Source organism: Podarcis muralis, chromosome 7 (genome assembly GCF_964188315.1).
Source record: "Podarcis muralis chromosome 7, rPodMur119.hap1.1, whole genome shotgun sequence".
In the NCBI taxonomy this organism is placed as follows: domain Eukaryota; kingdom Metazoa; phylum Chordata; class Lepidosauria; order Squamata; family Lacertidae; genus Podarcis; species Podarcis muralis.
Window position 1 is genome coordinate 28,259,394 of NC_135661.1, and position 23,504 is coordinate 28,282,897.

Sequence of the window (23,504 nt, forward strand, 5' to 3'; positions counted from 1 at the left end):
TTTACATAGCTCCACCCTTATTTCAGACATTGTGATATATCGGTATATCACATATATATTGCGGTGTTGAAAACCAGATATTGCCCAGCCCTAATGCACACAGTGTTAGGAACTCAGATATATAATCTAGGTGCCAAATGGCTCTTTAAACCAAGGTTACAGTCGCCAAAACGGAATGTCTAGTTGCCATTTTTGGGCAAGACGGCTCCAAAGTCTTATTTTTCAAATGATGGACTGACTGTGATTGATTCTCAGTTAAACATGTTCAGATGACAACCTTGAGCTAGGCTAAGAGTTTTGAGAACTTAAAGAAGAAAAGTCACTTGATCCAGATACAGTCCACCTATATATTGGCCTATTCCCACTTCCCAGAAGGTGCTGGTGGGTCTGCTGCTTGATTACCTCCTGCTCAACCTGTACGGATTATTCTGAAAACGCTGCAGATCCCAGGAATGGTCTCTTTCAAAGGAAACCAACTCTGACACTTGAAAGGGAGAGTTAGTGAGTGCAGCAACCCTGGGAACAGCAGCTCGCCTCCTGTTATGAAGTTTGGCAGGTGGCAGGAATGCGGAGAATACAGCTGCTTTGTGAACTGAACTTTGTTGCTGTTTTCAAAGACCACAGACTTATCCCACAGGCTTGGAGAGCAGCTGTTTCTCAGAGGGTGCATGAGCAAAGCAGGTGAGATCCAAGGTCAGGGAAGCTCCAAGAGTCTGCTGCCACCAGTGCTGCAGAGATTCTTTCTCAAACAGCACATCTTCCAATGGAAAAGAAAAGTTGGGAAACTTTGATGCAGAGAAAGTCGCAGAGAGGAAGCATTTCTTCCTCTCCAAACACCAGAAATTGCACAACACTGATGAGCATCGGAACATAAGAAGGCATGCTCAGAGACGGAAGGAAGGAACAACCCTGACTAGAGAAGAATGGCAAACCAAGTTGATGGACGATGCCGAAATGGCAAAATTAACTGGGGAGCTCAGAAATCTAGAAGAGAAGAACTTGAAAAGAAGAATGGGGAAAGTTTATGATTTACTTACGAGACCACTGCAAGCAAGTTAAAACATTGGCAGGATTTTCACCCCACTTGTAAAGTAATAGAAGCGATGGGTAATTTAGAAGGATAAAAATTTGGATAAATATTGATATGCGGTTGTAAATATTAACATGAGGACCCATGGAAGGGATGGGGGGAAGTCAGGAGATTCAGAGTAATCTTGATATTTGGACTTTGAATTGTTTTTTGTAATTTGTTTATATTATTCAAAATCAAAAAATAAAATTTTACACACACACACACACACACACACACACACACACACACATGTATATACAGTGGTACCTCGAGTTAAGTACTTAATTTGTTCCGGAGGTCCGTTCTTAACCTGAAACTGTTCTTAACCTGAAGCATCACTTTAGCTAATGGGGCCTCCTGCTGCTGCGTCGCTGGAGCACGATTTCTGTTCTCATCCTGAAGCAAAGTTCTTAACCCGAGGTACTATTTCTGGGTTAGCAGAGTCTGTAACCTGAAGCATATGTAACCTGAAGCATATGTAACCCGAGGTACCACTGTATATATAAAACATAAGAAGCCACTTCATATCCAGTTGGACCAGTGTTAGAAACTCAGGTATGTAAACTAGAAACCAAATGGCTCCTTGCATCTAGGTTGCGGTCGCCACAACGAAATGTCTAATCCTAGGGGGTTGGACTCCCTTCCAATGCTACAATTCCACAATTTTATTATCTCAACTACATTGCTTGACTGTAGCTTGCTCTTACAACAATTCATTTGTTGCAACATGTAAGAAGGAGAAACACACACACAGCGGAAATGGAAATGGAATTAATGATGGAGTAAAGCAGAGATTTTTAAACTGTCGTTGCCAACCTAGCACCCAGAACCCCCCCCCCCCATAGTCACAATTGGACCCTTGCCAGTAGCAAAAAGGACCTGGCACCTGGCTAATTTTGAACACCGAGTCAGACCAATTGGTCCATCTAGCTTGATACTGTCGACACAGGCAGGCAGCAGCTCTCCAGGGTAGCAAACGGCCCCACTTAAAGATGTGAAGAGCTGGACCCGGGATGCTCTACCAGGGAGCTATGGTCCCATAAAGTCATAACAAATTGGGAGCCAATTCTGTGGTGCTGGTTAGAGTGTCAGATTATCTCCCAACCACTGAGAAGGAACCTGAGGACTGGTGGACATCCGATGAAGCTGAATGCTGAAAGATGCAGGACACATAAAAAGAAAGGACTTCTCCATGCAGTGCATAGTTAAACTATGGAACTCATGGCCACAAGAGGCAGCAATGGGCACCAACCTAGAGGGCTTTAGAACAGGGCTGGGCAAATTCATGGGCTATGGATGGCTACTAGCCATGATGGCTATGCTCTGCCTCCGCAGCTGAAGCAACAACGCTTCCAAATGCCAGTGGCTAGGAATCACAGTGTAACTGTGGCGTGGGGGGCACTGTGGGTTAAACCACAGAGCCTAGGACTTGCTGATCAGAAGGTTGGCAGTTCGAATCCCTGCGACGGGGTGAGCTCCCGTTGCTCTGTCCCAGCTCCTGCCAACCTAGCAGTTTGAAAGCATGCCAATGCAAGAAGATAAATAGGTACCGCTCCGGGAAGGTAAACGGCGTTTCTGTGCGCTGCTCTGGTATGCCAGAAGTGGCTTAGTCATGCTGGCCACATGACCCGGAAGCTGTACGCCGGCTCCCTCAGCCAATAAAGTGAGATGAGCGCCCCAGAGTCGGTCACGACTGGACCTAATGGTCAGGGGTCCCTTTACTTTTAGGAATCACAGTGTAACTCTCAGCTCCGCAGGAATCTCAAGTAAAGCATCAGGAGTTCTTTGGGGGTAAAATCCTGAAGGGTTTCCCACTGGGGCATCTGGTTGGCTCCCGTGAGACTAGATGGGTCCCCTTTGGCCTGATCCAGGAGACTCTTCTTATGTTCTCAAGGACCTGACTGCATTTCTGAGCACTCTTCACCCGAAGCAGGAACAAGCCCACACCCCTTAAGGCTGCAGCTGCTCTGATAAGCTCAATCACCATAATTCACAAGTGTCCAGGCAGACCAAAGCCGCGCCAAGATTTACAGCTGGGCATTGATTGCAGGCAGCCCCATAAATCAGCACTCTCGAGAGACCTGCACCATTGTGCCAGCTCCCAGATAGCTTCACGGCAGAGGCCGTAAAGGCATTGCAGGCATAGCAAGCGATAAAAGCCAGCCCCCACTGCCCAAATCTAAAGCACACAATGGTCTGCAGCCTCCTCCTCCTCCTCCCCCCCACTCACTGGAAGGTTTTGTTAGTTCCGGTAAGGAACGCTTCTTGCAAAGAACAATCTTCAAGCCATTTTGTGAGGCTCGGCAGATCTGTGGAACTCTGAGCCACTTGACCAATGCACGGATCCACAGCAATGCTGAACAAATGGGCAAGAAGAGAAGACTCTAGGAGCAACTGGTGGTTGGGGGTGTGCTGGTGATCCTGGGTGCAAGAACAGGGGCAGAAGAGTAGTGAACTGGTGGGGAAGGGGTGCAAAAAGTCTGTAGGAAGGGGCGCAAGTCTTCCACCCACCTGCCTGGATTCCCACCCACCCCTCCCAATTAGGAGAGGGATTAGCTGCTTGCTGGTTACCCGAGCAACTGCAGCAAACAACCCGATGGAAACCAGCCCTCCTCTCCCCTCATTGATCGCCACCAGCCAAGCTGATTAAGAATTAACAAGGCAAAGCCTACAGATTGAAGGGCTGGCACTGATCAGGTTTAAAAGCCCCGGCCGCTGATTAGGGACAAGATTATACAGACGCAAAGCAAAGAGAGCCCTCCCCACCCCCATAAACGTGCTTCAGCCCCAGAAGCAGCAAAGACCACAGCCTCACTATGAATACAGTACCAGTTATAGCTCCCGCCAATGCCACTCCCAATTCATTTAGTCATTAGGATGAGGTGCGCCTCTATCTGGCTGCCCGCCTCACGGGGCATCAAAGGGCTATCTGACCATCTGGGCCTGCGCAACTCACTAGAGTTACTCCCTTGGCTGCATCACCCCATTTTTCATTGCGCCCTCACACCAGCTTTTGAGCGCAGTTTGCTGTCATGCCAGTTCCAAGGTTCTAGTCCCTGGTGTAACTGCTCTGCACCTCATATCGTGAGCCAATTCCACATCAGCCTTTTTTTCATGATAAAGAGATGGCTGTAGCAATTTTGCATGGGATCACCCCCCCCCCCGGAAAATGCACCTGTGCATATGACGATATTTCGGTACTCCAAAAGCACTCCCTGTCTCTAGATACATCGAAGAGAAGATGCACTGCAACCTGAAGGAGCAATCCCAATAAATATTCGATATAGGACATGGGGGTGGGGGTGGGGAACCACACTTGAGCAGTGCGTTTATAATATATTCCATACTTTTGATAGCTGGGTCGCAAGCTTCCTTGGTTGGGTTCTTGAATAAAATGGCAGGCATTCTTCAGTTCAGTCTCTCCTCCTCAGATTTCTGTGTATAAAAGCATTTTTAGCACGGAGAAACCTTATTTTGAGGGTGGCATATAAAGGCTGCTTATTCTTATTTTTTTTTAACAAACCTTGCAAATAATTTAAATTCCCCAGTAGGTAACAGATGCAGCCCTTTTTAGTTATGTGAGGCTTCTTCAAACTCACTGTAATGAGAATTTTCCCCCTCCTTTTTGCCAGTTTTACCACTATTCTTATTTCTTTTAGTTGGTGTGCAGGTGTTCCTGGGAAGGGGGTGGGTGATGAGGTGGGACCAGAATGTCCACAATTTCACTGTGGGCAATTCCCCCCTGAAAGGACAGCACTGAATCCGTGATGTGAGCTTTTTAAAACCACACATCATAACTTGGCAGGTGCCGGGAAATCGCAATGTCTAGATTGTCCAGAATAAGCACGTGAGCAGAGAAGGAATTGGTATCAGAGAAAATACCGTATTTTTTGCTCTATAAGACTCACTTTTTCCCTCCTAAAAAGTAAGGGGAAATGTGTGTGCGTCTTATGGAGCGAATGCAGGCTGTGCAGCTATCACAGAAGCCAGAACAGCAAGAGGGATTGCTGCTTTCACTGCGCAGCGATCCCTCTTGCTGTTCTGGCTTCTGAGATTCAGAATATTTTTTTTCTTGGTTTTCTCCTCCAAAAACTAGGTGCGTCTTGTAGTCTGGTGCATCTTATAGAGCGAAAAATACAGTAACTAGTGTAAGAACATCCAGCATGAGACACTGCCTTATAATTGATTCAGCCCACTAGTCCATCTGGTTCAGTATTGCCTACACGGACTGGCAGCAGGTCCCCAGAATTTCAGGCAAGATTCTCTCCTAGTCCTATGTGGAGATGCCAGGCATTGTATCTAGAACTTAATGCATGGAAAGCAGGCACTTTGCTGATCAGCTGCAGCCACCCCCACCCCCCTTTCTGGAGCGGTGTATACAATAAACAGGAATGCATAAAATTATGCTTCTTATAAATTGACATATCTAGTCACACCCATGCAGAAAAATGCAACTTTCAAAATAAGCAGACAGGCAAAACGACTAACAGAAATGATGCAGAGCCGGACTGAAGCATCCTAAGGGTTCTATCCAATGCTACTCCTACTCAGAGTAAACCTATTGAAGTTAATGAACATGACTAACTTGGATCCAATGGGCCACCAAGTAGAACTTAGCTGGATGCAACGCTAACTACTGAAACCATCGGGGCAGATTATTATTATTATTATTATTATTAATAGTAATTAAATTTTACTAATTGCTTCGTTTTGTCCAGGGTGACCCAAAGTGACTTACAACCAAACAGATAAAAATAAAATCAACCCACATAGATACATTAAAATAAATACTTTTTAAAAATCCTGCCCACTTCTAAAATGCCACAGACATCCTCATTTGGCCTTTAACTATCTCAGTCTGGCAATCAGAGAATGTAATAGCAGCAGCAGGCTCTGTTCTTTGGAAATTCCAAAATCACAGCGTCACCATCACCAAAAGGGCTGCCTCTCCTTTGCACATAGACTGTAAACTTCCACAAGGGAAAGCCATGCGGAGAAGGGCCTCATCCAAAAACCTTGCAATACAGGCACGTGGTGTGGGAATTCCTGTATTTGTGAAAATGGGCTTCATAGAATTTACTCACAAGTACAATGTCAGTGTGGTGTAATGGTTAGAGGGTTCGTCTATGACCTGGGAGACCAGGGTTCAGATCCCCACTCTGTCATGAAGCTCATTGCAGTGACTTTGGGCCAGTCACTGTATCTGAGCTGAACCTACCTCACAGGGTTGTTGTGAGGATGGAATGGGGAGGAGGAGAACCATTTACACCACCTTGAGTTCCTTAGAAGAAAAGGAGATCTTTAAATGTAATCATCATCCTAAAATAAACAGAGCTTTAGAAATGATGCGTTTCAAAAGGTGCGGGGGGAGGGGAGAAGGGCCACAGCTCAATGTTGGAGTATTTGTAGAAGGTCCCAGGTTCAAACCCCTGATAGACACTTCTACATAGGACTGGGAAACCCTGGAGAGCTGCTGCCAGCCAGTGTAGGCCATATTGAGCTATATGCTCTTAAAACAGCAAAGGTTCCTGTGAGCTGCATTAAACTACTCAGCTTGGTAAGAAGGTAAAGGGACCCCTGACTATTAGGTCCAGTCGCAGGCGACTCTGGGGTTGCAGCGCTCATCTCACTTTACTGGCCAAGGGAGCCGGCGTACAGCTTCTGGGTCATGTGGCCAGCATGACTAAGCCGCTTCTGGCGAACCAGAGCAGTGCACTGAAACGCTGTTTACCTTCCCGCCGGAGCGGTACCTATTTATCTTCTTGCACTGGCATGCTTTCGAACTGCTAGGTTGGCAGGAGCTGGGACCCAGCAACGGGAGCTCACCCCGGCACGGGGATTTGAACCGCCGACCTTCTGATTGGCAAGCCCTAGGCTCTTCTTGGTAGCTGGTGGGAAAACCCAGGTTCACTTTTTCAGGGATGATTTGCCCCTTATCCAAATATCACCCTTATCTGCAGAAAGAATGAAGAAAACCCTCAGACAGAACCAATCATTTGCTTCTTGCAACAATCCACTTAGCCGTCTTCCTTAACCTTTGAGTCCACAAAGGGGGGGGAGGGAAAGAGTCCCATTTGGGCAGAATAGAGCCCTCCCTCTTAGCCAACACGCAAGGTGACAAGTCCCTCCCCAAATGAGCCCCTGGCCATGTTGCTCACAGCCCCCGGAGATCCAGTTGCAGAGACCTGTAACAGAGACCAGCGTCATGCTGTCTCCGGGAGGTGCAGCGAACAGAGCGTCCTCACCCGGCAGTGAATAATTCATGCCCCTTCTTAACTAAGGAAGACAGGTGATCCCAGTAAAAAGCCAGCATGAAAGACAAGGACATTAAAACAAGGAAGGTCTACCAGGGGTAATCCACAGCTAATCGAAAACCTATTTAAAGCCGGGAGCTCCTCTGGTGGGGTTCCCAAGCAAGCAAGAGGGCTCAAGAGGAAAACGAGATTCTGAGCCAAGCTTAGTGCTGGATAAATGATGCATCGTTTATTTTTGGGTGGGGAGATTTCCCTGGTTCCACCCCACTGTTTTTCTTGAGTTGACTCATCCACACTTCTGCATCTCCCCTTCTTAGAGAGCATGGGTCTGAGTGGTTTTCGGCTAGTTCCATACTTTCGAGCCACAGGTCCGAGTGGTTTCCCATTTGCCCCACCCGCCTTCGCCAGGAAAACCTGCTCTTTAGCGCTGAATCAGAGCAAACATCCATCTGCAGAAAGCACGGCTGATGTTTGTTCCAATTCAGGGGTAAAGAATCGGTTTTCTCTGTGGGAAAGCAGCAAATCCTTAGTCCAGCATCCCGCTTCACCTTCTTTCGGAATTAACCTGGAAAGTTAATTCATTTCATAACTGGTATCTCCATGGTTTCTGAAGCATTAGTTTCTTGAATTCCCCTGCCGCTGCCCCAATGTGGACAAGCGATCATTGATGATGGACAGATCAAGATCCTTTCTTTCTTTCTCTTTTTTCGCAGTCCTATTTTTATAGTGAAAATGATTGCAATAATTGGTAAGGTGAGCATGAAGCAGGGAAGCCGTAGCAAACTGAGCCTACAAGAAATTTAATGGAGTCCAGAAATCAAAATGACATTGGTGACATAGGTAATTTTGGTCCCACATATCCAGAGAAATGGGGGGAGGGAATTCATAAACATCCTATTTTTGCTTTTGCATCTTTTCCTGTCATTCTGTTAACCAGGAGAGGCATGAATCAAAACTACTTTCAGTTTTAAATAGTCACCCATATACATAGCACTGATGTGGGGAGGGGGGGGAGCCTTTATGGAGATTCCATTTTGTGTTGCATTTATTATTCCTTACAGAAATGTTTGTTCATTTGCATTCTCTTCGCTGGCCTTCACCTGCCCTCTGTGATGTCATCACACAGCTACATCTGATTGGCCATGGAGTTTTATGATATCAGAAAGCAACGAATGACTGGGAGCAGGAAACCCTGACCAAAGGAGAATTAAAAACAAATGCAAACGTCAGGAAAAGCGACATTACAAAATAATCCAAAAATGCTTCACTCACACATAAACAAATAGCAACCTATTTAAAAACCAAACTGAAATGTCTAAATACGCTTTACACGGTCTGGTTTTGAGACAGAGGAAGTGCTAAGAAACTTCGGCATCTTCAATGTTTTAATTTGGCTTTAAAACGCTCCATTCAGTGTTTGGGTAGTAACCCATTTAACTTTGAAAGATCAGCCCTGTGACTCATCTGAGAAAGAAACAGTGGTGCCAAATCCTGATGGGGAAAAGTTATCTATGGAATGCAAATGCTTCCTGGGAAATAAAAAGTCCACAACCTGGCAGCTGCAGTAATTCCTGTGTCCTGCCCCAATTCTGTTTAAATATGTGGCCTTTCAAGAGGTAAAATTTAGCACCTCTTGCACAGAGGTCCCATTTCAGCTTGCAAATGAGGTTCACTTGCCATTTGCCAAATTCCAGCCCTCCAGCTCCAAGCTGTGACCAAGCATGTGTTCCCAGGCCACCTGCCTGCTTTATCATAATCCACTTAAGTTTACTTGTATTTACCTGTGTGGACTATAAGCTGTAGAGGAGGAGGAGGGGGCAAGGAGGTCTGGTGCAAATTCCCTTTGATAGGTAGGTACCAGCTTGTAACAGCAGCCTTCACAAGGTGCATAGCTAACCTATGGAACTCACTCCTGCAGGAGGTAGTGATGGCCACCAAGCTAGATGGCTTTAAAAGAGGATTAGACAAATTCATGGAGGAAAAGGCTGTATCAGTGGCTACTAGTCATGATGGCTACGCTCTGCCTTCAAAGTCAGAGGCAGCAATGCTTCTGAATACCAGTTGCTGGAAACTACAGGAGGGGAGAGGGCTCTTGTGCTCAAATCCTGCTTGCAAGGTTTCCCACTGGGGCATCTGGTTGGCCACTGTGAGAACAGGTTGCTGAGCTAGATAGGACACTGGCCTGATCCAGAAGATTCTTGTGCTCTTCATGCATCACAGAATTTTCCAAATTTCTGACAGCCTCCTTGCCACCCCTGTAAATTGACACCTTGACTCTTACACCCAATATTGATTTTGAGTGTGTGGTGGTACAATACATCGTTCCTACCTGTGAGCGCTCCAATTGGAGAACAGCCTTTACCAAAGGTGTCATGGGCTTTGAAGACACTCAAACTCAGGACACAAGGGAGAAACGTGTGAAGAGGAAGGCACGCTTGGCAAATCCACACCATGATCAACTCCCGCCCGGAAATCAATGTCCCCACTATGGAAGGGTGTGTGGATCCAGAATTGGCCTCCACAGTCACTTACGGACTCATTGTTAAAACCGTGTTTATGGAAGACAATCTTACTCGGCTACGAGTAATCGCCAAAGAAGAAGAAGAAAACATCGCTCCATGAACATATACCATACTCTCCCAAAAAGGCATGGGGCTCTCCAAGGCTTCAGACAGGACTCTTTAGTGGCCCTGCCTCAAGTTGCTAGAGATTGAATCTGGAACCATTGAGCTATGGTTCTTCTCCCTAAAAATGAAGTAAGACTAGTCCTCATGGCTCTGAGTTTAAACAGGAAGTTGTGTTAGACTGTGTCTGATCATTGGTCTATCTGAAGGCAGCCCTGTTTAGGGAAGCTTTTAATGTTTGACGGACTATTGTATTTTAATATTCTGTTGGAAGCCGCCCAGAGTGGGTGGGGAAACCCAGCCAGATGGGTGGGGTATAAATATCATCATCATCATCATCATCATCATCATCATCATCATCTAGCTTAGTACTGTCTATGGTGGTTGGCAGAGATTCTCTAGAATCTCACAGGGATCTCTTGCAGTGAAACCTGAAGATGCTGGGGATTGAATCTGGGACCTTCTACATGCAAAGCAGTTGCTCTGCCACTGAGCTATGACCCATAACAAAGCAAAGGTACCATCTCTCACTCAACCAAGGGAGCACAGACCTCCAGGGGATTTGGACACTAAACCTTGAACACACCCTTGGATGGCAGCCACAAAGCCACCCTCATTGGAGCCCACCACTGGGCAACTGCATCCTGACTCATGCAGAGGCACAACAGGCAACCTCCGCTAAAGGAAAGTGATTTTGCTGCCTCTTGGCATTGGGAGTGATCAAATGATTTAACCACATGGCACACAGAGAGCCAATCAGCTGGGGCTCAATGGAAGGTAGGAAGGCCAGAGCAATGAATCATGAAGGCACCGCGGTGCATGTCATGTCAGATGTGTGTCAGTTCATTCAGTCACACAAGTCACAGAACTTGGAAGGGACTGCCTAGGTCATCCAAACGAACTGCTGCCAGTGCTGGAAACCTACTCCTACAGCATCATTGATAGTTGGATGTCCAGTCTCTGCTAAAAAGGTCTCTAACTTTAGCTAGAGACCTTTTTAGCAGAGAGTCCATCACCCTCAGAGGCAGCCTCTTCCACTATCAAGAAGCTCACACCACTGGGAACTTCTTCCAAATGTTTACTCAAAATTACCCTTAAAATTTGAACCCATTGCTTCAAGTCCTACCTTCTCAAGCAACAGAAAACAAGTCTGCACCATCATCTCTGTGGCAGCCCTTCAAATATTTGAAGATGGCTACCATATTACCAGGACGCAGGTGGCGCTGTGGTCTAAACCACAGAGCCCAGGGCTTGCTGATCAGAAGGTCGGCGGTTTGAATCCCCACGACGGGGTGAGCTCCCGTTGCTTGGTCCCTGCTCCTGCCAACCTAGCAGTTCAAAAGCACGTCAAAGTGCAAGTAAATAAATAGGTACCGCTCCGGCGGGAAGGTAAAAGGTGTTTCCGTGCGCTGCTCTGGTTTGCCAGAAGCGGCTTTGTCATGCTGGCCACATGACCTGGAAGCTGGCCACATGACCCTCGGCTAGTAAAGCGAGATGAGCGTCGCAACCCCAGAGTCGTTCGCAACTGGACCTAATGGTCAGGGGTCCCTTTACCTTATTACCACTTACCCTAATAGGGCTGCCATATTTCGAAGAGCAAAACAGAGGACACGTTTGCCAACTTTTAACTATGGATCTCTATGACGACTCTCATCATGAAAAATGGGGCGTGTCCTGGAAAAAGGGGACATATGGCAACCCTACAATTGCTTTAAACATTCATGGCTTCTTCCCCCAAAGAATTTGGGGAGCTGACGTTTCTTAAGGCTGCTGAATTCTCAGAGTGGTTTAACAATCACTCCCTCTTCCCAGGTTTGGGAACTGTAGCCCAGGAATGAGGATCAGAAGAAATTGCAACTAAGAACTTGTACCTGAGTATTTATTTCTTCCTCCCCTCCCCCATTCTATTGTCCTTTTGTGTCATTTTAGATCAGCCGTTCTCAACCTGGGGTCCCCAGATATTCTTGAACTATGGCTCCCATGATCCCTGACCGAGGACCATGCTAGCTATGAATGATGGGAGTTGTAGTTCCACAGCATCTAGGAGCCCGAGGTTGAGAAAGGCTGTTTTAGATTATAATTTTGAGAGCAAGGGCTGCCTGTCTATTCTTTTAAAAGTAACCTGTATGCTTCTCTGGGCACCTTTTTAACAGATTAAATAAATAAGTCTCTCATCTAGCCTAAACATACCAATTCCTGCCAACTTTCCTTGTAACAAAGCTTCCAGGTTGCTCAAGACTTGATGATGCAATGTCACCAATAAGTGTGTGTGTGTGTGTGTGTGTGTGTGTGTGTGTGTGTGTGTGTGTTGTCCTTATTTGGGGATGGAATATTTGCCAGAGATCTGAAACTACCCTTTCCAGTATACTTTACCCCTGCTGGACCTAGGTGTTCCCAGTATGCCACAATTCCATAATATGGCAGAAAAGAATGTGGACCACGGTAGTGGGATAGTTCAGCTATTTTCTTTTCTTTTTTGGATCTCAACTTTCATTTAATAATTAAAAAAGAAGAAGATCCAGTTCCCAGCTGATGACTGGGAAGACGTGCTGTGGCAATGCCTGCCGAAATCCTGCAGAAAAGAGGCTAAATAAAATCCTGCAAATAAAATCTCCTGCAGTCATGTGTCTGTGCCTTGAAAAGGTTCTTGTTTCTCCTTTCAACTAGCAAAATTATTATCCCTATATAAACTTATATCCCACCCTTCCCCTCAAAGGAACCCAGCATGGTAAACACACCAGTAATAAAACAATACCAAAAAAATTAAAATAAATCAAAATCAAAGAGGCATAGTATTGTAGATGGGAACTCCAAAGGTCATCCAGTCCAACCCTGAGCAAGGCAGGGATCACAGCTCAAGAATCCCTGACAGTTGGTCATTTAACACCATGCGAGGGAGTCCATTCCACTGTCAGAAGGTTCCTCCTAACATTTAGTTGGAATCTCCTTTCAAAAACAATCCCATCTTTTGAAACATCAAAACACAGTTCCAGGACAGATGCAGATTCAGAACTGTGCAGGTTATGCAAAGTAAGAAGCTGTAAACACCTATTGGATTTGTATAGTTGGCAGAGAAGAGACTCTTAACCTCAGGGTTGCGGGTTTGAGCCCCACATGGGGCAAAATGATTCCTGCATTGCAGGGGGTTGGACCAGATGACCCTTGGGGTCCCTTCCAGCTCTATGGTTCTGTGATCATGATCTAATGCCAGTTGCAGATTAGGAAAGTACATTGAATGGGTTTGCATTGTTTCCAGTCTCCACTTCAATTCAACCAAGTCCCATTTCCTTTGGTACAGCACTGAAACAGCCTGGCCACAGAATTTTAACTTAACAGACAAGGAGGTTGCATACAAACCACTCTGAGCTGTTTTTTGTTTTGTTTTTCAGTTTTTAAAAAATAATGATGATGATGATGATGTTAGCCCTACCCAGAGTAGGTCTATTGAAATTAATGGGCATGGCTAAGATGGCTCCATTGATTTCAATGGGTCTACAATTTAGTTGGATACAACTCCAACTTCTGGGTGCTAACCCCTTCAGCACTCCCTCCAACAGGGCATCCTAGAGGAGGTTGGAGCTCTGGAGAAAAATACATTTCAGCCCTCCTCACTGCAAGGGCAGACCATTTAAAATTCTTTACCCAGGATATAAAATAAACACATCTCCAAATTATGGTAATAATAAATATGATAATATCTGCATCTGTTGAGAATCTTAACATCCTAATGACTAACATCAATAATATGAGCACTCACAAGACCGTTGCTGAATGAACCAGGCACTCTAAAAGTTACAAGTTGTGTGTGCAACACAGCACAATGTGTATCACACCACAACTTTGCTGTGTTCACACGGGGTTCGCTTACGAAAAGCTACAAGTGTGACTGCACATAACAAGAGGAGGCTGGAACGTCACATACTGTCAAAACGCAGGAGTGAATGTTTGTATAGAGTTGCAAATATTCACAAGCCGCTATTCAGAACTCTCCCTAAATTTTGTTAAGAACTGCATCAAATAGACACAAGATGCCCAGGCCCCAGGAATTTGTGCTTGCTTCCTGGTGCACATTTTGCCCAAGGTGTTTGCAAAACAGCTTCCTTGGCACGAGACCCAAAGCATGGGCAGGTTTTTAATTACCACGCCAGGTTCCTTCTCTCCATCCAGGTTATTTATAGGTCTATCACACTCGCTCATCATGGAAAATGAGATTAAACGGCCCGTAATCTGCAAAGCACGGATCCAGCCGACCTGCTTTAATGTCGGGCAGTGATTTTGCCATCAACTCCTTGCCTCAACAGTATTTCTGAACTGGCACCTCAACAACCACATTGCTGGCACCGAGCTCAGCACTGTGACAGGTCTGCAAAGATTTTGGGGATCTCAGCTGCCAGCCCCCAAAGGGGTATAGTTCAATTTGGGGGCAGAGGAGGCTAAGGATTTGACCCCAGTCAGGTCACTGTTTAATCTAGGGACAGGTTTGTGGGCCTACAGAACACAGAAGCACGTATCTAGCAGGAAATCTGCAGCTTGTGTGAGGACAACACTAGGACCCAGCTGCATCTTAAGATTTCAGTGGATCTTTATTTTATTTTTTTAATTATGGCTAACAGTGCAAACTCCATAAGGCAAGGGCAGCGGGGTGCTTTACAAGGGGGAATCCCTTAGTTGTTGGGAGAAGGAGAGTGACATTCAATGCATTGATCTCCTTGCTGGAAAGATGTGATCTAAACAGACAGTGTGGTGTAGTGTTTTAAGTGCTGGACTAGGACCTGGAGAGACCAGGGTTCAAATTCCTATACAGTCATAAAACCCACTAGGTGACTTTGGGCCAGTCCATCTCTCTCAGCCTAAACTACGGTACCTCACAGGGTTGTTGTGTGGGTAAAATGGGGATGAGGAGAACTATAAGAAGAAGAATGAAAACAAAAACAACTTATTATTCGTACCCCACCCATCTGACTGGGTTGCCCCAGCCACTCTGGGCAGCTTCTAACATATATAAAAACATAATAAGTCATTAAACCTTAAAAAGCTTCCCTATACAGGGCTGCCTTCAGGTGCTTTCTAAAGGTTGTATAGTTGTTACTCATCTCCTTGAGTGGGTGCCACTACCAAAAAGGCCCTCTACCTAACTATGTATGCTTCCACAAACTTCTTTGAGAAAGTGGGATGATGATGATGGTGATGTAAACTGGTGCAAACATGAATATGCCATCTAGCAGGTATTTTTCAGGATCCTGTGGTGCTGTTCCGACACCTGAAACCTGCACTCTGTGCATGTTCTGCTCAGTTGCTTCCCACCAGCACAAGTTGTAAATGCAGAGAGGATGAGTCTGCCAGTGGCTATTTGCCACAAAACCTAAATTACAGAACCTCCAGCTATAGGGGGAGTCTATCTCTGAATACAAACTGCAAGGCCCAGACAACAGGGGGTAGTCATTATGTGAACATAACAGATTTGCTGATTTACAAGGTACCACCATGAGACCGCAAGTCCATAAAACTCACCATAAAACATTGCTTTCAACCAGCTTTACGGTGTCATGGGTACAAGAAACCACAATACTTATTTATAACTCTCCCCACCCTGATGGCTGAATACCCTCCTCTGGGAAATTACGCTCTAACATTCAGCAGAATCAAGCAAAGATTTTTCCAATGCAGTATTCCATGCCAGAAGCAAAGAGAAGAACACCAAAAAACTACCCTTCCCCACATGTAGAGGAGTCACCTTGCAAGAAGGGGGGCAGATTTCTCCTGGAGATTTTCCTTGGCAAATTGGAGAGGTAACACGTCCAATCTTGTCAAAAAAATAAATATCCACCTGCAGGTAGAAGTGGTATGGTCCAAGAAAGCTCTACCACTTCTTGGTTATTTAGGGTGTTTGAGGCCCTCCCCAAACATCTGATTGTTGAGGAACCCCCCCCCCCAATTAAAATTAGAGGAATGCTTCACTCTTTGAGAAACAGGTTCCAGTTTCCAGGGTGACCTCAGTTAAGTGCCCTCTGTGGGATCCTCTTCTGCATTGCCTCCTCCAGAAAGTCAGAGTATTGGACTAGGGCCTGGGAGAGACCAGGGTTCAAATCCCAACTCAGCCACTAAGCTCACTGGGTGTGGCTTTTGAGTCAGTCATTGCATCTCTCAGCCTAACCTACCTCATAGGGTTGTTGTGGGGAATTAAATGAGAAAGGGGTGAACCATGTATGCGACCTTGTGCTCCTTGGCAAAAAAAGGTGGGACAGAAAAGCAATAAGCACAAAAAATAATACAGTAACACAGGCTTATCTGGCAGCTCACAGCCATCTGTCACCACTGCCGTTACAAAAATCTCCCACTAGCCCCTGCCCCTGATGGAGCATTGTGGGAGATTTAAAACACAGCATGAGGTTCTGGCAGGTGCCCCCAAGGCATCTAATGGTGACGCCAGACCCAACTCTTACAGAAGTTTCACTTATGGAGCATGAAAGACTTGCCTGCGGTCAGAGAAGTTACAGATCAGAGCATGACTCCTGACTAAAGGAAGCCAACACAGAGAAGAGAAACTCACACAGAGACTCAATGAGCAGCAGCCTCTGAGACAGGCAATTCTGCTGCATCTGAAGTGATTGCTCAAATGCAGAGAGGCAACAGGGGGGAAAGGAGCAGAGACTCACTCAGAGACACATTGATCCTCCTCCTCTGTTGATGGACAGTTTGGGCTTACAGGAACTCTGAATGTTGTAATATATTTCCCACGGTGCCTATTTTGGGGGATTACTGGCTTAATCAATTGGACTCCTCACATGACTTTGGGCTAGGAGCCAAATGTCGACGTCAAGACCTCAGGACTCTCCTTGGGCCAGGGGTTGCCAACCTGGTGCCTGCAGGCACCCAGACTGAGCTTTCATTGGGGATGGGGTGGGAAGTAAAACTCTAGGTCTCTTAGAAAAAAGGTTGTGAAGCAAAAAGTGCTGGTATCCTTCTAAGTGATATCCACATGGTTTTGGAGCAATGAGCAAAGTCAGAGTTGTGATTGGTAAGTGGGTTGTTTGGATATCAGGCAACAGGAATCCTAAGCAACTGCTGTTCCACACTCCCCTTTAGTGTGTTATTCCCTCACCCCACATGGTAGCCATTTTGTGACTGGTGCCCTCAGCACTGCCTCCAAATTCAAAAGGTGTCCACTGATCCAAAAAAGCTGGTGAACCCTGTCCTAAGCCATGCCCTGTCTTCCCTGACCATAGCCCCCACCAGCCCTACTCCACCCCCCTCCTGAAGCAGCTTTGCCTGTCTAGAATGTGCTCTTGAACTGTGATCATGTTTCTTGTCTCCCAGGATAAAGAGGTGGGTTTGAGGAGGACCTGGCTTGAATAGAGCCTAGCGTGTACAGGTAAGGGTCCCACTCAATGCTCGGCCCATTTTGGCATCCATTCCTGCCCACCATTAACATGTGACCCACAGGAAGTTTGCTCTGAGGGAATGTGGCCCATCCCCACCCCCAACTGTCCCCAAATGTGACCATATACCAGCACATACGCCCAGCGGCAAAAATATGTCTTCCTATATACAATGAAGGCAAGGCTGTCATCACGCAGCCTCTGTTGGAGGATCTGTAGCGCTGCATCACAATCCTGAATTTGCATGGGTTTAAGAGAGCAATGGAGAAGGCAGGTTGCACAGCGCCAGTGACCATGGGCTGAGAGTGAGAATGGGGGACACTGACCGGGGGAAAGAGGTGGTTTAAACAACAGCAGAAGTTTGAGTAAAGCAGGGATGGAAGGAACTGAGAGGCGAATGGGGATTTTAAACAACAGCAGGGGTTTAAGTAAAGGACATGAATATAGATGGGGTGATAAAGCATCCCCGATCCCACTTTGAGAGCCATTTTTATCATGATTGTTGCTGTCATATTGTCATGGGAGAGCTGCAAGATGTTCACAAATTTATCCAGGCAGCTGATTTTCAGAAGGACAGTCCACAGGGCAGTATGATTTAGTGTCAAAGGCCTTAGTTCGGTCAATAAACGCCATATACAGGGGTTTGTTGTACTCCCTGCATTTTTCTTGAAGCTGTCAAGCAGTGAATATCATATCCACTGTCCCCCTAAAACAGACATGCCCCAACTCCAGATGTTTTGGGACTACAACTCCCATCATCCCTAGCTAACAGGACCAGTGGTCAGGGATGATGGGAGTTGTAGGCCCAAAACAGCTGGAGGGCCGAGTTTGGGGATGCCTGCCCTAGAAGGTCGAAAACCATTTTGGGATTCAGAAAGGGTATTCTTGGATATTATTAGGAGACAGTTTGCTAAGTTCCTTTCAAGAATTTTGTCAGCTGCAGCAAAGAGAGAGATGCCTCGGTAGTTTCCGCAATCCATTCTATCACCTTTTTTTTAAAAGAGATTGATAATTGTGGCATGCCTAAAGTCTGCTGGGATCTCCTCTCTCTCCCAATCAGCTTGTGAAGTTGTTGTAAAGGTTCGATTCCGCCCACTTTGAAGACTTTGGCAAGTATCCCCATCAGGTCCACTGGCTTTGTTGTTGTTCATTTGGTTAATGGCTGTGCACATCACTGTGCATGAACACACCCAACAAACCTTGACGGTGGTGGACTCTCCTCCATCGGAGGGTTTTTTAATTTGCGATTCCTGCATTTGCCGGGGGTTGGACTAGATGACCCTTGGGATCCCTCCCAAGTTCAGAATTGAAAGATTCTGTGTTTCTGCTTGGAAATACGCAGAAGTCACACCATCCACATGGCTCCCCATTCTTCCCTCTGCATTTACTGCACATGGAAGGGTTCCCCATCCCCCACCCCAGTTCTTCACATTTGGCTAACCATCCCTCCCTTGCAGGCGGCTTAATCCATTTACATAACCTCCGGCAGAGACAAAGGCGGCTGTGTTATCGCCCCTTTGCAAAAGCACCATGTGCAAATCCTCGGCTGCACCGCGTCTGCACAAGGGAGCAATATTTCCATCAAGATCTAAACCTGGCTTTGTTGGTGCCCTGTCAAAAGAGCAAGCATTTGACTTCCCGCCATGATAAAGCTGTCATCGGAGGAGAAAGGCAAGCAGGGCTTAACAAACGGGAACAAATCTTCACGGCAGTCAAGACGGACAGGCAGCCTCTTCCCCGGCTGTTTGCTGAAAACGGGTTTCGCTGTTATCATAGGACAAGGCAGCGGAGTGGGAGTCAGATCTCGCTGAAACGCCAGCAGGCCATTAAGTGTAGTTACAGGCTGTTACCTACATTTACTACAAAAAGGGCCATTTCACAGGGCCACAAAAGAGGATGAATTTCTTCAGACCTGCAGCTCAGGGGTGGGGAACTGCCAGCCCACAAGTCAAATCTGACCTGGCACAGGTCCCAGTTTGGCCCATGAGGCTACTGTCCTCAAACCGTGCCCACCTGCTCCACACAGGTACAGGGCAGGCAGAGACAATGTTAGAAACTCAATTAAATAAGCTAGGCACCAGATGGCTCCTTAAAGCCAAGGTTACAGTCGCCAAAACGGAATGTCAAGTTGTTATTTTTGGGCAAGACGGCTCTAAAGTCTGACTGCATTTTCCAAAGATGGACAGACTGTGATAGATGATCAGTTAGACATCTGGCTAGTTCAGATGACAGCCTTGAGCTTGGTTAAGGGCTCCGAGAACTTAGAGAAGAAGAACCACTTTATTCAGGGATAGTTTGCATATATATATATATATTGGCCTATTCCTGCAGGATGTGGCATGAGTGTGTGAAAACAGTCCGGATCCAGTGATCCCCAGGCATACACCTGGATTGTGGAGGTGTCAGGCACCATCGTGGCTCCCAGGCATCTTCACTTGGTCGCAAGTGGCCGATCGCCAGGTGCAAAATGCACCTGCAGCCTGGCTAGTTTTGAACACTGGGCAGAGATGTAGCCGGCTTGGTTGTGCAACTGAATTTCTTATGGGGAACTAGATTGCACAGCTGATCCCTGCAGAAAGCATGCCGGAAGTCACCACCTATCAGCCAATGGGTGGTGATTTCCATCTTGTTGGATCGGCTGTGCAGGAGGGAGCTCAGTCGCGCAGCCAATCCCTGCAACAGATTTCAGCTGATGGGAAGCAACTTCAAGCATGTTGATCTGCAGCACTCCAAAGCAAAGCCCTGCAAGGTGCTTTGAAGTCCCCTGATGTCATTGTAATGTCTGGTGATTTGCAGGCTTCGGCCACCTATCAAATTTAGCCCATGGGGGGTTAAGGGAGATAAGGACCTGGACCCACAGCCAAATTCGCCTTAGAGACACATTTTTGCAAAGCAATATTGCTGCATGCAATGCATTTTTGTATGCTGCCTCCACCAATTTATGCATCTTTATACATACTTCACTCTAGTGTAAGCACTGCATGGCTGCATTGCAAAGAGGACGCCTACAGATGTGGGTCAGCAGCAGCACCAGGAGCCTGTCTTGTGGACCAACCTGAAAAGAGACGGCTCTATGAGCCACTCGGAGGAAGTAGACTTGATGCTCAGTCCTGCTCCCAAAGCTGGGAACTTGAACTTGCCCTTCTGCCATGCCATAATTCTGCCAGGGTCCCTCCCTGCCTTGCGAAGCTTTACCCAGAGGCAACAGGCTTGCTCCAAACCTGGGTCCTTAAAAAACTCCAAATAGCTTCCCGTGGCCTTGCTTGCTTTGGGGACCGAACAAGATAAAGAAATAGAAAACTAGGTCTGCAGGTTAAAAGGGTAGGATGTTTCTTTCTGCCATTCTTCATTTTTTATTTGCAAGATGTTTTGCTTTTTTAAAATGGGATTTCATCTCCCCTGCCCGCCCCCCGCCAAAAACAACCACACTCATTACACACCCCTGCAGTTCAAAATGGTGCAGCCCATTCTATCACCAAGATCTGCAGCAAATGAAGGCCAGCCCAAAGCAATGAGGAATGTGGGGGAGGGCTGTCATTTGTGTGAGAACCAGCTGCCCCTAGTCAGACAAAACTGTTTCATTGCTGAAGACCTCATGCAGAGAATACAGACCAGCCTCTCAAACGCAAAGAGGCAGCAGCCCAATTTCGGCCACTGAAACAGTTTGGATCATTTTGCACAGCCATGTGGAGTAGTCACCACACTCCATTTTTCATACTACAGACTTGGGGTGAGGGCAAGGAGGTGGGTCTTGCCATTTCAAATTCTGGCCACAACAAGGGCCGCAAATTCTCCAGCAGCTCTCTCTAGCATGCACACTCCTAATGATGTTTCCTTCTGTAGTTCAGAACCCAAAACCATGTTGCTTTCCAAATTAAAACATGCAGTTTGGACATCACAACCAAAGGAGAATTCATCACACAGCAGATTGTCAGCGAGAGGGAGAGCAGGGGAAACTGCTAGTGGGAGTGAGTCAAAGAATGCCACGGTCCCACCAATGGGCCAAAAGAAGCCTAAGCAACTCACTAGTCCCTACTGAGGAACAAACTCGCTCTTGATCTCTTACCTGGGGCAATGCCCAATGAGGAGTCGCAAGGAAGGGAAGTCTCCTTTGGCTGCTGCATAGTGAACAGGTAAAGCACCCGTGTCTGTGGCTGCCAGCGGGTCGCTGCTCCCGAAGCGCAAAAGCCAGTCAATCACTTCGTGGTGCCCAAAGCGGGCAGCCAGATGCAAGACGGTGGCACCAGAGTTGTCTGTGTCCTGAAAGGCATGGAAACACAACCAAAAGGGTCAAGCATCACCTCCATTGAACTCACAGGATGCTAAGAAGCAAAAGCCACTAGCACAGGATTTTCAAGCTTTGGAGCACTGAGTGAGTGTAGGAAACCCGGGACACATTACCCAGGATGGCAAGGATTTAAAGCAGGAGCGGCAAGACCCAAAGGGACCCAAAAGATTATCTGATCCAATCCCCTGCAATGAAGGAAGCACAACTGAGTATCTTGCAAATGACAGGGCCGGCCCCTGACATTTTTGCTGCCTGAGGCAGAGGGGAAATAGCTCTTCCCCTCACTGTTACCATGCACAGAAACTAAGTGGATGACAACACTGCTCATGGAACACTGCAGACCCTCCAAGTGTCCCTATTTTCCAGGGACACTCCTGGATTTACAGAAGCCGCCCTGATTTCTGATTTGATCCTGGAATGTCCCGCTTCCCTTAGGACGTCCCTATTTTCATCAGAGAAGTGTGGCAGGGTATGGAGTTAGGTCAGCAGTTCAAATCTGCACGAAGGGGTGAGCTTCTGTCGCTTTGTCCCAACTCCTGCCAACCTAGCAGTTCGAAAGCATACCAGCGCAAGTAGATAAATAGGTACCGCTGTGGCAGGAAGATAAACAGTGTTTCCGTGTGCTCTGGTTTCTGTTACGGTGTCCTATTGTGCTAGAAGTGGTTTAGTCATGCTGGCCACATGACCCAGAAAGCTGTCTGTGAACAAACACCGGCTCCCTCGGCCTCAAAGCAGAGATGTGCACCACACCCCATAGACAAATTCGACTGGAGTTAACAAAGGGGTCCTGATGGAGTTATGTGACATACACATCCTGAACCAAGAACATAACTATACACCCTTCTGAAGACATCTGAAGGCATCCCTGTATGAGGAAGTTTTAAAATGTTTTATTGTGTTTTTATTCATGTTGGAAGCCACCCAGAGTGGTTGGGGCAACCTGGTCAGATGGGTGGGGTATAAATAAAGTAGTAATCTCCATCATAGCCTTTGGTTGATTTGACTGACATCCTATGTCCTTTTAAAATGTGGCTTTTGGGGGGGCGGGGTTATTGGGTTGTTGTTTATATTTTGATTATAAATTTTCTAGTTTTATATTTTGATTTTGTTCTGTGAGCCGCCCAGAGACCTGTGGGTATGGGGGGGGGGTATATAGATTCAATGAATAAATAAAAATAAATAAAAAATCATCATCCTCATTCTCATTGTTATGTTGTTGAATAGGACGTCCCTATTTTCATCGGAGAAATGTTGGAGGGCATGATAGTGTCCCCCACTACACCTGAAGGACAGCAACCTGGCTTAAGGGGCACAAGGCACCTGAGAGAGAGAGAGAGAGAGAGAGAGAGAGAGAGAGAGAGAGAGAGAGAGAGAGAGAGCTTTGTTCTCCATCATCATCGCCCTGCTGCTTATGGTAGCCAGCCACCTCACTCTGCCTAATGAAAGGAACGGCCCGGAACATGGCAAATATTATGCAGCAACTTGGGGCAAGATGCAACGGAAATAGTGCTTTGCAAAAAGTTGTTTTCACTAGCAGAATTTTAGTTTGTTCAGCTGTTCAGGCCCTCCTCCTTATTTTGCATGATGTATTCTTGCCCTGCTAATCGCTGTTCACTGACCAGTGGAATTTCTGCTCATAGGACACCCAATGAAGGGCAGGCCCATTCCCTGGACTCTGAATACCACCAGACACACCAGTTATACTATTCCTAGCCCACCTTTGCAGGCTTTAACCCCACCCCCCCCCCAGCTGAAATGTTGCCAACTAACCATTTTTTCCATACTTGTACAATCTGGGACCTCCCACTTTACACATGAATGCTGGCATTGATTTGACTTGCTCCCAGCAGAGTTTCAGCATTCAGGTTTGGCCTAAGAAAACCATGA

General features: G+C 46.6%; 1 protein-coding gene across 2 annotated transcripts in view; it reads right to left on the bottom strand.

Moving 5' to 3' along the window:
* The window catches only part of ESPN (espin), a 106,878-nt gene that overhangs the window by 78,326 nt on the left and 5,048 nt on the right, over positions 1 to 23,504 (bottom strand). For both annotated transcript variants that reach the window (XM_028740481.2, XM_028740480.2), the window contains exon 2: positions 21,396 to 21,589. In XM_028740481.2, the coding sequence (XP_028596314.2) occupies positions 21,396 to 21,589 (194 nt within the window). The remainder of the gene's footprint in view (positions 1 to 21,395; positions 21,590 to 23,504) is intronic.